This window comes from Parasteatoda tepidariorum, chromosome 5 (genome assembly GCF_043381705.1).
Source record: "Parasteatoda tepidariorum isolate YZ-2023 chromosome 5, CAS_Ptep_4.0, whole genome shotgun sequence".
Classification (NCBI taxonomy): Eukaryota; Metazoa; Arthropoda; class Arachnida; order Araneae; family Theridiidae; genus Parasteatoda; species Parasteatoda tepidariorum.
In genome coordinates this window covers 22,073,319-22,089,114 of record NC_092208.1, presented here as the reverse complement: position 1 = coordinate 22,089,114, position 15,796 = coordinate 22,073,319, and the positions used below count along the sequence as shown (strand labels likewise).

Below are 15,796 nucleotides of genomic sequence, written 5' to 3'. Positions count from 1 at the left end.
ATATATATATATATATATATATATATATTACATTTTTCTCAATAACTAATGGAATTTTGAGGATTGGGGGTCATTTAAATAATATCTTTATAATACCTTTTGTGTTATATTGTTATATAAATGTTATATTTCATTCTATATAATACTTCGGAATAATATAGAATAATATGTACTGTATAAGTAAAGTATATATAAATTTTCAATGAAAACACCACGTACACTATAAAATGCCTTTATATTCCATGGAATACCAGTATTTCACACATTGACGACAACACAATAATAGAAATATTATTCTAAAATAGAGTAATTATACTTTTTTTTTAAAAAAATAAGGCATGGGTGATTCAGAATTTTAAATAAAAAAATAGGATAAGTAATTAGTAATGCTGAACATTATTTGCATTTGATTTACTGAAATTTCCTGTCCTTGATTTAAGCGCTTGATCACAATTTTTGTATACCAGAGGCTTAAAACAGATACAAGCAATGCATAAAATATGGTTCAGAAGTATAGCATTTTTATATTATATTAAAAAAATTTATGTGAAAAAAATATTTTGATCAAGATTTGAAAGTGAATTAAGAAAAGTAAAAACACTGTGAATTTTTTTTAATAGAAGTTTATATTTTTTGATTGAAACATTTGTTTTAAGGTGTTATTTAAAAACCTTAAAGCAAATACTGCAATACATGAGACAAAACTTGAAACTTCAAAACTCAAAAATAGAGCATTTGTTATTCATATATTTTAAGGATTTGAGATTTTGAAATTTAGAATGTAAAAGCAAGATTTGAAAAGCTTAATTAAATGTATGACGCTAAAAATATGTGAAAGCACTGAATAACTTCTTATCTAATGATCAAGTTTTCACGAACTAAGACTCAATATTAATAGTTCAAAGATCTAACCTTCGAGGATGCGATGTTCGAAAGATTCGTAGGACTTAATTTAAGCTGTTGATAATTTCAATTGAAAATTGGGTTATAAAAACGTCCTTTCCCTGAATATGCATTCCTTTTTTCGATAAATTTTGATTCCTGACCCTCAAATTTTGGAGGGAATCAGGAGGAATTCCAATTATTAAATATGAGGAAGATTGTAATATGAGGAACAGTTGTAATTTTAAGTTTTAATAGCCTACTCTTGTATAATATTAAAAAAGTTTTCTGCAATTTTGCATTGTTTGAACTGATAAAACAAGAAGAAATTGTAAATTTTTCATTGATATTAAGGAATTTTTCTGAGTGGAAAAAATCTCAAAGGCTGTCAATTTTTCATAAAAAATTATAATTTTTAAATATCCAAGATTTTTGTTCATATGAAAAAGATGATAATTCATAATGGCAACATAATACTGATAATCATAGCTTTGTCAATTCACCCAAGCTGTAGATTTTTCTTATTTTTAGTGAAAGCACCCATAAGCATCCTATAACTTATAATGACGCATTGAAATATTCTTCTTGATGCTAATATTATCGCAGCATCAAAGATAAAAGAAATCATAAATAAATAAATAAGTCGATTAATAAAGCATTAAAAAATAGAAAAAATTTAAATTTATTAAAATTCATTGAATATTTTTCAGCTAAATTATATATTTTTTTCTTCAGAAATACCTCCTCCATCCTCTCCTTCTACTTCACAAGGACCGGAGCCACAGCGCCCGAAATCAGAAAAACTCAGAAACGGCCACCCGCAGAATTCACAGGCCAAGACGGAAGAAACAGGTTATTGAATAATATAAACTTATTATAATTCACTAAGTTAGCCAAACCGATTCATACAGCAAAGAAATGTTTATTTTATTGCAAAGACGAGTGATAGATGACAAAATACATCCACTCAATAAAATTTTCTTACATGTTACAACGAGCACACATTTGGTTACCTGCCACACATTCCAAAGGAAACAAAACAAGACGTCCATGCGTTCAATAGCATGTTTCTAACAATGCCTGACTTGGCAGCAATATCGTGGTATTAGGGTGCGTGAAATTTGTCCTCATAATTTAGCAATGAAGGTAAATAAATTTTGTCTTTCACAAGTTTGCATTGAGTTGATATAAGCTTTGTCATTGAAAATCAGCATTTAGGGTACATAAAGTATGAGCTTCACAAAGTTTTTTACCCATAATGCTAACAACACTGGAGTTCTTTATTGTAAGTTTGAACAACAGTGATAGAAACAGGCTTTTTAATCCCAATTTTGTATCCTAAATTTTGTTAGCATAAAATCTAGATATTCAGTAACTGTATAAAAAAGCAATAAGTATTCTAATTTTTTTTAAATGCAATATAATGGGAAATATAATTGCTGCAAAATATATTCTAAAGAATAAGATTGAAGTAATGTCATTTCTGCGCATCTCTATGTACATTTTATTAGCCCATTGTAAACTTCGAAATCATTCTTTGGACATTGTATTGTTGGAGTAACCTGTTTACTTATAAAATATATTCTTTTCAAGTTGTGGAGTAATAGTAAGCCAAATATAAGAATAAAAGTAACGTGTCCGGCTTTGTATTATTTTTAGAGTTTGATATCAATCTTTTCGACTCGTCTCAATGAGGAAGACAAATCTTGGAAAAAAAATTCTAAATTAGGATTGCAGGAATGGCCTCATTCACAATACCCACCCGATATTGTACAATACATTTTCCGCTCCAAACTTTCTGGTTCAAAAATTTTGATAACTTAGATGATGTCTATCTTTCCATTGCATTGTATTTTTTATCATTTCAGCATAGAAATTTAGTACATTAGATTGCAAAAAATGGGGATTACATTTATTTTCGACAAAAGGAACTCGTTAAAATAATCCAAATATATATTTTTGGTTGTATTTAACATTAGAAAAGCCTAAATCTCATGTCACCCTTATATTTCAAATGCTATTATAAAATTGCTTAAAAACCATTCTCTACAAATCTTAAAATATTATTTACAGGCTCAACAGAAATGCAATACGGTCCATCACCCAGTTTTAATGCAAGCAGCCTTTCAAGCGAGAACTATTTTCCTTCAACAAATTCTAACACGGAGCCAGGTAAGAAAAACTTTATGCATCCCTTTCTTAAATCTTTTATCCACCCGGCAGTATAAAAAAATTTTATCGGGAAAAAGGTTAACGTCATTCAAAAATGTGCACAACTTTACTTTTAGAGGATGGTAGAGAAATTGAGAAGTGAATAATGTATGGTGTGAAAAAGTGTTTTGTAAGGAAGAAGAAAATAAAATTGCAATTTCCACTTGCATTGTTAGGTATAAAGAAAGTAAGAACAGCAATGCCTAGTATATAAAAAAGTTGATTTCTGAATTTATTTTTGTACTATTGATACACTTCCATTTCAAAATTTTCAAATAGTTATCATTTTAAAAGTATAAATATTATTTAAGAAACAATGACTGTATCGAAATATGGACCTTCTCGGACCCTACTACAATTCCAAGAAATATCTAATCAGCACTCCAATTTTTGCTGTATTTACAAAGATAAAGATGTGTCATATTTTTGCTAAACATCTTCATTTAAAGATTTCTTTTTGTAATCCANTTTAGAGGATGGTAGAGAAATTGAGAAGTGAATAATGTATGGTGTGAAAAAGTGTTTTGTAAGGAAGAAGAAAATAAAATTGCAATTTCCACTTGCATTGTTAGGTATAAAGAAAGTAAGAACAGCAATGCCTAGTATATAAAAAAGTTGATTTCTGAATTTATTTTTGTACTATTGATACACTTCCATTTCAAAATTTTCAAATAGTTATCATTTTAAAAGTATAAATATTATTTAAGAAACAATGACTGTATCGAAATATGGACCTTCTTGGATCCTAATACAAGTCGAAGAATTATCAAATCAGTACTCCAATTTTTGCTGTATTTACAAAGATAACGAGGTGTCATATTTTGGCTAAAACATCCTTATTCAAAAATTTTTTTTTATAGTTCACATATACTTTTTTTAAACATTTGAAAAAATTAGCATTAAGAAGTTCTTGCATTTAGTCTACATACTAGACATTTAAATTTATAAAAATATTTTTAAGCGAAGATTTTTAATTTTTTATTCTTACAGGGATAAGAAAGGAAAACAATCAATAAACAGAAAATTACTACTAGCTTATGCAAAAAAACAAAACAAAATATTAGTAAAGCTAAATTAAATATACTTTTTGAAATTTATTACTGTATTTTGCCCTTTTCTGGTGGCTTTAAATTATTCGAATGTAATCAATAAGCAGAAAAGTACTACTTGTTCAGCATGAAAACCAAAAGACATAAAAATAGTATAAGATAGTATGACAACTAATAATAATATGGGAAAAGAAATGTGATCGCCGAAAAGCAATTACAGGCTACGCATTGGCAAAATGGTCGCTGTCTAATTTTTTTCCCGTCTACGTTCCTTGGCTTGATCTTTTTCAGCCTCAGTAAGTTTAGGCTTTGGCGTTGTTTTTCGTTTTTTTCTTTTCTTGTTTCAACTCTAACGTGCCAATCTGTTTGGAACCCTCCTTCTTTGTGATATTCACGTGAATTAGTATTGAAAACGATCCAGTTTGCACTGTAGGTTAGAATTTCTGATTCTTAATTAAAACAATAAAAAATAAAATATCGTTCAAATGATGAAATTCTCTTTTATTCCCAACTCAAGTAGTATTTATGGATTTCTCTGTTCCCATATCTCAAAAATAAACTCACCAACTTAATGCACAACAAAATTAAAAGTGAAAAAAGAGTTCTAAAAATATTATCAAACAGCAGCGGTCGCCATAGCAACGCATGCAATGTCGACGCATGCGCACTGTTCACAGTTACTCTTGAACACAGTTGAAAAGTGTAATGATGCCATTAAACTCAAAACAAAACCCATTTTGCCAATGGATAATACCACCACAATTGATAAAGTAAATTAATTCTTCAATTTTATTTATTATTATATTTTGCCCTGTCAGGTGGCTTTAAAGTATAACGTTAAGCCAAACTTGTTTCCAGCAGTCCAATCCATCAAAATTATTATTTACCGCCTAGAGTATCTAGAGTATCATTTGGCAGGATGCTGCTCGGAACCAACTCATGATAGTCAAAATTTATCTAAGTTAAACGAATTTCACCGCACTTTATCCTTCCGAGGGCTCCTGGAAACCTTTTTCTTCGTTATCCCTTTGTCTATCATGTCTTTGTTCATCATCTCTTTCTTTATCTTCTCATTATTCATCATCTCTGTCTTCCGTTAAATAGTATACTTAAGCTGCATTGAGGTAGTAATAGAAAATACCAAATTTACTAATATTTAATACATTGAACCCATATCTGCATTTTTGGTACCTATAAATCCGCACCAATTACCATAATAGCAGTAGTTATCACCAAAAGTAATTAAATTTTATTAGAATTATTAATAGCATGATGATATTTTACATTTAATCATTCAATTAGTAACTATTACCAAAATTAAGTGAGCATCATTGGCACTAAAAATTTTACGGAATTTTTTCCTACATGATTAATAACCATTAAACCATTAGATTTTCTTTCCAGCGAGTAACTTATTTTCTTGTTTCAATTAGTACCTATTACCGATAATAATCAAGCATCATTGGCGTTAATAACAGTGTGCTTTTTTATGTTTCTCCTAAGCAAATTAGTACTATTTCTCCATTAATTTAGCATTTCAGTGCAAAATGTTAGATGATTTTGTACTGAATACCTTTGTTTTAAATTAATATATTTTTTAACAAACATCATTTTAAATCACAAGTACCATCAAAATAAACACGTTGTTTCGGATGAACTTAGGAATACTAATTTGCTGACGTAGTTCGCCTATGCTAGCGGGTTGAAAATGGAATAAATTTTTGAATTTCGAAATGCTTAAATGCAGAAAATTTTATTCTTGTAATAAGAATATTAAAGACTTAAGGAATTTGAAAATCAGTATATATCTTCGGATAACGCATGGTATCAAAAATTAATACATAGTGAAAGTGATACACAGTGACTATTACGAGAGACTGGTAAACTTGCTTTTTCTATTGAAATGTTGAGTTAACGTAAAATAAAATTAAATTATTGGTCAGGATTTATTTTATTTTAGTTATTCAACTATCAAACATGCATAAAAAACTGAACTCTGCTGAACTTGAACTTTATTTTTTTTTTTAAAAATGGCGTTATTCTTTTAATTTTCCTTTATACGATAATAGAACGGAAAGTGGAAAAATAGAAGACAGATAAATTATTACTTTATCTTAACTATTCTTATTACTTTAAGCTATTTTTCCTCACTACACTTTTTCGAAATTCAAAAATTTAAAAAAAATACACGTATCTATAATACATTTACAGAGTATCTACAAAATGGATGACAATTTATGAACGTATGAAGAAAAATCAGTTTAAGACAAAAATGCTCCGCTTACTTCATGGTTATTAGAAGAGAAATACTATTTGAAAAATGCATTAATATACATTTGCCCCAAGTGTTAAAATAGCTCTAAATTTTCCCACAGGGTGTCGTTGGTGGCCATAAAACAAATAACCATGCTTTCAATCCAGCCACCCTTTGCAGCAATAAAGTATTCTCGTAACAAAATTTGCACATTCGCGTGATAATTTCTCAGTCGAAATTGACTCACTAGTATTACAAACGTTATGTACTATGTCCTCAAAAGATTGGGGTTTTTGGTTTTGTATACACAGAAAAAAATTACAAGGGTTAAAATCCTGGGAATAGGGATGCCAGTCTATGTCTTTTCTTGTATGGTTCTAGAAGTATAGAACAGTGACATGATCATCCAAATAATTTTCCAAGAATCCAAATATCGTGACCATTCGATGAGATCTAGTACCATCTTGCGTAAACCACGATGAACCATGTGAATCCACCAACGCATTGTGTATGGCAGAAAAAAAAATCATGCAGAACATCAAAATATAGTGTTGCAGTTATTGTTTGGTTAAGGAAAGATGACCCAATGATTCCTTTCTAGAAAAGAGCCACCCATACCATTACTTTTGACGAATGTAATGATGATTGAACAGAAATAAGGAGACTTTTCTTTCAGGTATTTGCAAAATCTTCTGTGTTTGCTAGCGTAAGTTTGGTGCCTTTTCACCGGCGTGGTTGCTGCAAATCTTACATACGGAATTCTATAGAATATAACTTGAAATTAAAAAATCTCCTTACTGTTATAAGTAAAGTTCCTTTTGGCTTAACGTTATCAAAATTTTAACACTAATGCCTTTTCTACCTTTATCCTATGCTAAAAGGGAATATGCATTCTTTGGAAAAGCCAAAAGAATTGTTGACAAAAGCTTGAATCGGTTTTAGGATCTATTTCAACAAAATTTACTTTTTCTGATTCATGGATTATTTTCTAGAAAATAAAATTCTTTAATTCTTCCTAGAACTTTTTTAGTTTACTTATTTTTGAACTATTACGTTGAAATACTTACTTCAAATACTTCGGCAGATTTTTTTCGGGAAAAACGCTTAAAGAAATGAAATTTTAGTGCATTTTATCATTTTAGTTTTAATGTAGTTATTATTAATAACGATATGTGCATAATAAGCTCTGGGCATAATTTCGTTAATACAAATTGCACGTAAACGCTTTTTTAATTTTATTAGAGCTGTTGAAGCTAATGTTACATTAAGTAAAGATATGCAAAAATATCAATAAAGGCTTTAAAAACAAATGCTATTAGAATAATTTATGGAAAGTGCAGCAAAAACTCAAAATTCATATTTTTGATTATTTTTTTAGTTGTGTGCAGAATCCAATAGTTTTGCTTTACTAGTAATATTATTATATTTTTACTTTTTAAACCCATATAGGTTCCGGTCCATCAACTGCATCAGGAGCTGAAAAGCTAATTGCTGCTATTCCATACTATGTACTATTCATCATGTGCCAATGGATAAGCTTTCATGCGCGTTCATGATCATCTGAGGAAAAAAACTGAGATAACTGAGATCATGCAAATATGTACACAAAAATAATGTAAATGAAAGCGGTTGTACTGATCTTCGAAAAAGTGGTAGTTTCTAAACCACAAGCCAAAACTTAAATAATTTGTTCATAATTTCAGCTTCAAGTTATTCCAAGATAATCAACGCTAATGTGGTGATGTATCCATAAAAAATGGTGTCTATATATACATACATTTTTATTTCTACATTTCTTTCGCCTGTTGTTATTAGGAAATTAAATTAAGAGGATTTTTTTATCCAATATGTAGATGACTTGGATTTTTAGCTATTTATAATCTTATCAACATATCTCTAGAAACTAAATTCATTATTTTGGAATTGCTGGCATTCTATTGAGCTTTCACCCGTGAAACAATTTGTGTTTACCATCTTGTCTTAATTATAATTTAATTAAAGATACATTCAGAGGTGAAAATGAGAGTTAGAAAAATACCGCTGCCAATAAAATAATTACGGATGATTCCAAATAAATCTCATTACATTTCATTACTGTATTTACTTCGAACAAAAATGAATAACTGATAGTTAGGAGATAAAATATCATATATATTTTTTAAAAAAATAGCTGATTTGATTTAGGAAAAAAAGCCTTTGCACCATTTCTCATCATTTTCAGATACTTTTCATTTCCTTTTAGGTATGATACTTTTATAATAAAAACATAAGGTGAAAAACTGTATTTGTTTTTTTAAAGCACTACTCTAATTTCATATTATTTTTATTCAGCAACGGAAATTACAAATGTTGTAGTTTTAGTGACAGCAAAGTTGAAAAAAAAGATGAAAGTTATTCAAACTACAAAAAATTATAAGTAAAAATGTATTTCTTTTCATTAGCCTTCTACATTATAAAAAGTTCCGGTAAAAAGTACTGGCACCAAGAATGCAGCATCAAATTTACAGTATAATTTAAATTTTATACTATAATTTTTACAATAACATTTATTTAATTACAGTCATTCAGCTATTTTATAATAAATATAAATGTAAAAATTACGTTAAATTAGATTTTTCGTTCCATAAAATTTAGAGAAAAAAAAATTATTTTGCAGTAAAATGGATAAGTCTCCTGAGTGCTGGCACTTTGTGCCGTAATTCAATCTGGAATTTTTACAGTGTAAGTGATTGTACAATAGCCTGAAATAAAGGATAAAAATAAAGACAGTTTGTTTTGCTCTTGAGCTTATTTGACCTAAAAACACACTTTTGTGTCATCCGTTTGAAATGCACAGCATCTTTCTCATTACTATAGATAATCAACTGATCAATGACTTAAATAACTTGCAAAGATAAATGGAATCTATGTAAGCTCTCAAAAAATACGACACATGTGTAGTAAAATGTATAAAATTCCAAAAAAATTCCCAGTGCAATTTCTTAACTATCACGGTATTTAGAAAGATTTAACTACATCAAGAATACAAAGCGTAATGCATTTTTGCAACTTCGTTGAAAATAAAATTTTGAAAAGTTGTATTGAGAAAAAAATAAACTAATGCAAAATAAGTCAATGCAATTGAAATCTATTAAAAATTAAGTAATACCAAATGAAATAAATACAACGTAAAGCAATGAAAATACGGACGTAATAAAAAATAAAATCTATATTAATAGATTTGATAGTAAAAAAAAGTAGGATTGATTTATAAATGGGTTTTGAAGACGTTAAGTTTTCAGTTATAAGGGAAAGAAGAATAATGTTCTCTGACAAATCAATATGGAAATAATCTGAATTAAATCGATTTTCCTAAAAAGGAAAAAGAATAACATTGGTTTAGAGATTTGGTTTTTTGAATTAATCTTGATAAAAAATTAAAATTTATAAAAAGAGAAGAAAACTTGTCATGATTTAGTTTTGCTATCAAATAAATAAGATTCGAATTGTGAGATGCATCATGTATATGTTTGCAGTTATAATTACTTAATATACAACATTATTTTCTTACCTCTGAATATATCTTTCATTTTTACGGATGTCAAATATCATCCGTACCTCGCATATGTTGGTGCTTAAACCTACAGGGTTATACGTCATAAAGAGAAATATTATTATTGGCTGTATATTCTACATAATGTAATATTGTATATATTTAGTTAAGCAGTAGTTGCTGGCATATATATTTGTTTTCGTGGTACAGCTTGCAGTGGCAATAGTTGAAACTTAAAACACTTACTTTGTAATCTTATAAAAAAATTATTTTATTTGTATTTAATGTTTACAAATTTTTTTGGCAAAATATAATCCTAGTAAAATCAAAAGGCTTTTGAAATCTATTCAGATATTAAACCTAGACCCATAAGAAGTAGATTAAGACAAAAGTGCAATAAGATATATTTGCGTAATTTTTTAATGGAAAAGATTTTGCTTCTTTTGAATTGATATGTAAAAATTTAAACTGGTATGTGATTTATAATTTATTGAATTTACTTCCTCAGAAGTTCTTTTCCTTACAAAGAGTAAGATTTTTTTGCGGGTTAACAAGCTTAAAAAAATACAACTGAGATAGAAAATTCCTTTGTACGAAAAATAACCTCAACAATATATCTTAATTTCAACCTTATTTTTTCCTTAACTACGACAAAAATAAAAATAATGTTGACTTAAAGAACAATAAGTGTGTAAGTGTGGTCCATATGAAACTGTATTCATTGGTTAGAAATTATTAATAGATAAAAATACCTAAAATAAGGAGCAACTATGTTGGAAACCACAACCACTCATCAATAAGAACAACAATCTTATAGATGAAAAACATAACATAGAAAGAGAAAGTTTCCCTGACAAAAGTATAAAACCCTTTATGTATCCAGACCTCAGCAATTTATGATCTTACTTACAAATTTTGCATTCGGGAATGTCAGGAAGGATTTTTCTTTTATACGTAAAAAACAGGTTGCCTATCATAATCTGTAACAGAAAAACTTTAATACATAAAAAGTATAATAAAAAAAAATACCGCATGTCTAATATCTAAATGAAATTATCGGAATTTGACTATATACATGGATATTAGAATCTCATATTAGCTAAGCAAGCTAGTTACGGAATAACGGATTTACTATTAACTCTTTGAAATTACCATTGCTGTAAAAGAGGTTGTCATTAATGTCTTCAGGGTTCGATTTTACTCATTTTTTTATAAAATGACAACTTAGTCTGCGCTTATTTTAAATTTTTCAAAGATTATTTTTCAATGAAAATTAGAATCTAAATAAGCAATAATGCATTCTGATTCTTCTTTTTTTACGATTTCTTCTTAACGTCTGACAAAATATCAAACATCTCATTGGTTGAAATCCTATGGTGTTCTAAAATTCAACAAGCCGGTCAGAACGAGAATCATCTTTGAGGTTGATATTTCCAATTTTAAACTCTGCGTACCAATCGCGACTGGTTGCAGACTACCATTCACCAAGATTAGCTTTTATCGTCATAATCGTCGTTCAAAAAAGCTCATTTTTTTCAATTTGACGTTCCGTTTAAACGATCTGAAAATTACCATAAATTAACTAAAAAAACGCAGTTTTCGGTGAAAATAAAACATTATCTTTTGAATGATCTTTACATGATGACAAAGATATTTAATGATATGCGTATTGTTAAAATTTAAGAGAACGACGGGAACATTGCCTATAAGCCAAAGTATGCAAAATGTGTTGAGTAGAGGCATATTAAAAATTTAGTTGCAAGCGCCCGGTTGTACGAAGCATCTTATTTCGAATGATCTAAAACATAATTCAAATAATATTTAATAGCATGTTAATTATTAAAATGCAAAAAAAAATCGTTAAGTACTTAGTTTACAGCCATACATAAAGTTGTTGACCAATTTCTTCTTATTAAACCTGCAAAAAGAAGTAAAAAGGTAATATACTCCTCTAGCTCTCTTGCTTTAGTTTAAGCTCATTTCTACCGAAATCATTGAAGAAAAACCCCTAAATTAAATTAGGAATTCCTCAAACTCTTTGGTGCACTTTGCTATTTAATTGTTAAAGAATATGAATAGTCGATTTTAAAAAATGATTTTTACTTAAGATTATTTTTTTAAAGTGATCCTTTAAACTAGTAAAAAAATAACTAGAATTCTGGGAAAATTATCTTCTTACTGTGAAATAGTTCTAAGGCATTTCAATTTGAAAAGAAAAAGCAGAAAAAAAGCTAAGACGCAAGCGTTTCAGTTTTTTAAAAACGTTTTCTTAACTATTTGGATTAAATTAAATGATAATAAGCTGAAAACTTCTTTAGAGGTTTTAAAACTAAATGATTTTCGAACGCATTCAAATTCAACCAAACTTAAGAAAGAACTTAAATCTTTTAAATTTAAAAAGTTACCAAATTACTTTTAAAAATAAGATGTGAAATGTTTTTTTTCCTTCTTTTTTTTATCAGAAATGTCATTTTATTCTTTCCAGAATTCTCTAAGACTGCAAAAAATTACCAATTCTGTAAACATTATTTAGTATTTGCTGAATTGTGTTGTACCAAAAATTATGTTCCTACATATCAATATTTTAACTCAAAAACTTCGAAATTAAAAGGAAGATATTGTTATTAAATACGAATATTTATCTGTTTTTGAACTTAACATCCTAACTATTAATCATGTGGTTGTTCCTATTGTTACATCAATTAAAATGGTATCTAACTATTTGAAAGAAATTTATTCCTGTTTGTAAAATTGTATATGTCGTTTAATGTTTTAATATTCTCAAAGTATCCTTGATGGGAAAATAATTATTATTTTAATACTTTTTTTAAATCTGTAGTTTTATTAATTTTTCATTTGTTCATATTTTTATTTATTTACTTTTATCATTCCTTCAACATTTTTTTAATTATTGACTTGATGTAAAATGCAACTGTTTATTATATGTAAATAAAATAAATAACTTAATTGAATTGCTGTATGCATACTCTTTTATGCATTGGAAAATTTTGAACAAATGTAAATATAACAATTACAATTGATATACTTTTAAATAGACCGGAAGCATTGTAATCATGAAACATTTTAACAGCTTTGACTTACTTAACTACACTGTAAAAGTATTGGTGTATAATTTTCTAGATAGACTTAATAAAACAAAATTTCTGGATAGACTTAACAAAACAAAATTTCTGGATAGACTTAAAGAGGAGATATTATTGCTGATAACTAGCACAGCTCTATTTTAGAAACAAAACTAGACTCTTAGAAATTCTACAGCAGTTTTAACCATAATATCATTCAAATATCGTTCAAGTCATATGGTTCTAAGTAGAACTGACAGGCGAGTTTCTTGACATGAAGATTTTAGATCATGCTCTAAAGTGTTCTGAGCCCTCTAAAATCCATTTTAAAGAGTTATCCATTTAAATAATCCATTTTAAAGAGTTAGAAATATTTTACTGAAGGTTTGATTTCAGCAAAATGAAATGAAATTTTTGGAAAATGTCTCAAATCATTCTGAAAAAAAAAACTTTTCCGGATTTTGATATATCTGCAGATTTTTTAAAAGAGAAATTGGTAATAAAACCATACAAAAGCGGAAAATACACATTCCGTCAATTCACAATATCCCATCAGTTATTGATAATGATTTTATGATTCCATCAATTCATAAGTTCCTCATTTAGATCAGAATATATACTGGTATTCAAAGCTAATCACACTCTCTGTCCGTTTTGATTCCATTAACCTTATGAAAAGATACACAAGTTAGAATCTGTATATACACTCAGAGTGGCAGATTTGAAATGCATATTTAGTCGAAATAAGTTTTAGAACGTTGAGTAAAAAGAAGAAACACTGAAAAATGTTTAAAAGATGGAGTATCGATTAAAAAGTTTATTTTCAGCAAGAAAAACATATTATTTTTGTTCGTTATGTACATACAATTTGTAAATACATAACTATATGTCAAAATGTAGAGAAAAATTTAGAGAAAACATTGAAAAAAAGTACAGAGAAGTAAAAAGAGAAGAGGAAAATTATTTAAATAAATATTAAAAGAATATTCAATTAAAAAACCAGGAAAAAACGATATAATCACACTATTATATCCGAAAAAGTGAGTGCTTTATAATATTGTATCAATATAGCTAAAGCAAAATATATCAATGCAATATTGTAAGGAGCAGTCAAAAAAGCTTTGAAACAAAATAGAACACATTAAATTATAAATATCACGCAAAACACTTATAGCTCGCTCTTACTGCAGTACAGAAGCACGTTTAATTTGCTAGTTACCAAAGATTTGCCCGAAAATTTATTAATTATTAATTGTCTTAATTTTTCTCTTGCTTCTTTTTGTCTTTTTTGTATTTATTTCTATATATATATATATATTGTTTTTACTGTAAAAAAATTAAGGCAGCAACATAATAAAAAAAACTTTCTTGCTCATAAAAACCTTCGTCTGATGTTAAGTATTATATTAATAATTTCTTAGTCAAATAATTAATTTAATTTACTTAAACTAAGAAGAGATACGAAAATCAAAGGATCTAACTCTCAAATTACAAAATGGGTTTAACAGTTTTTTGTTTTTTTTGAAAGAGTAAAAAAAAAGCACCACTGTACATAAAAGCGGGTCATTTTACATCGTTTCTTGATTACTAAGCAGACTGCAACTGGGGAATAAGAAATGTAATTAATGTGTGATTACCCTCAGGAATAAGAACTATATAATTACTCTTGACTTTAAGTTAGAAATCAACAGTTTCCTTTGAGAACTACATGATTCCGTCTTGCCAATCGTAATCCTGCCGGAATAATGATAATTTCGCACGTCATTCTGTTCGAAAGAGCCCGTCGAAAACATACAATTAATGCGATTAGGAGGAATTCTTTAATTCTACTCAATTATGCTGACTGCCTAATGTCTTTTGTAATCTATTAAACATATTGAGTTCACATCTGAGCAACTTCTTAAGTAACAGCGCACACTTTCAGAAGATTGATAACTAAGGATTCTATTTAAACGTAAGGAAATTCCTAAAGTTAAGTATAAAAAAAATATATGGTGAAATTGAAATTTAGACTGTTTAGAGGGGTGACGTGTTAAAGTTTATTTTTACACCACTTTGAAAGATTAAAAATAGATCTCTTTATTTTGTCGACTGTAAAATTGAGGGAATACTATGTTGCAAAAATATTTTAAGTTATGTTAAATATATAACTAAATAATTTTGAGTTGCGTTGATGAAAGTATTTATTGCAAATATGAAAATAATTCGTTAAACTTTATTAAAGTATGCATTAATGCCCATATTGTTACTAAATCGATAAAATTTCATTTTCGCTTTAGTAACAAAGGACTGAAATTTTAATTAAAATTGCATTTCATATTTCTGAATAAAATCAAAATGAAATTAATGTTTTTAATGCATTACTTATATATTATCATAACGTTTTTGGGATTTCATACAATTTACGAGAAAATTATTGGTACTATACCATTTCGAGTAACCATAAAATATGGCCAATGTATTAAGTACGCTGATAATTACTAATTAATTTTGACAATAGGTTTTTTGAATGGCCTTCCAAAACGGTAAATTTCCGAAATATATAGATATGATTTATATTTTTATAAGTTTCTTTTAAAAAGAGTAACTTTATTTATGCAAAACTAGGCTAAATTATTTTAATATCTAATGAACCTAAAATAACTGAAAACCAGATGCTAGCAGGGGATTCAGTTCTCTAGTTTTACTGTTAAATAATGCTTCTAGACTTTTACTTTTATTAGACACCTGATTGACATCGTTTTTAGAAGAGTGATTACACTTCTAAATACTCTTATTTGGACTT

At 27.9% G+C, this 15,796-nt stretch overlaps 1 protein-coding gene across 1 annotated transcript in view; it reads left to right on the top strand.

The window, feature by feature from the left end:
- The window catches only part of LOC107454682 (neurotrimin), a 191,720-nt gene extending 178,820 nt beyond the window's left edge, over positions 1-12,900 (top strand). The window contains exons 7-9 of the mRNA XM_016071956.3: positions 1,618-1,734; positions 2,956-3,054; positions 7,846-12,900. Of these exons, the coding sequence (XP_015927442.1) occupies positions 1,618-1,734; positions 2,956-3,054; positions 7,846-7,952 (323 nt within the window). The 3' untranslated portion in view covers positions 7,953-12,900. The remainder of the gene's footprint in view (positions 1-1,617; positions 1,735-2,955; positions 3,055-7,845) is intronic.
- The last annotated feature ends 2,896 nt before the right edge of the window (positions 12,901-15,796 follow it).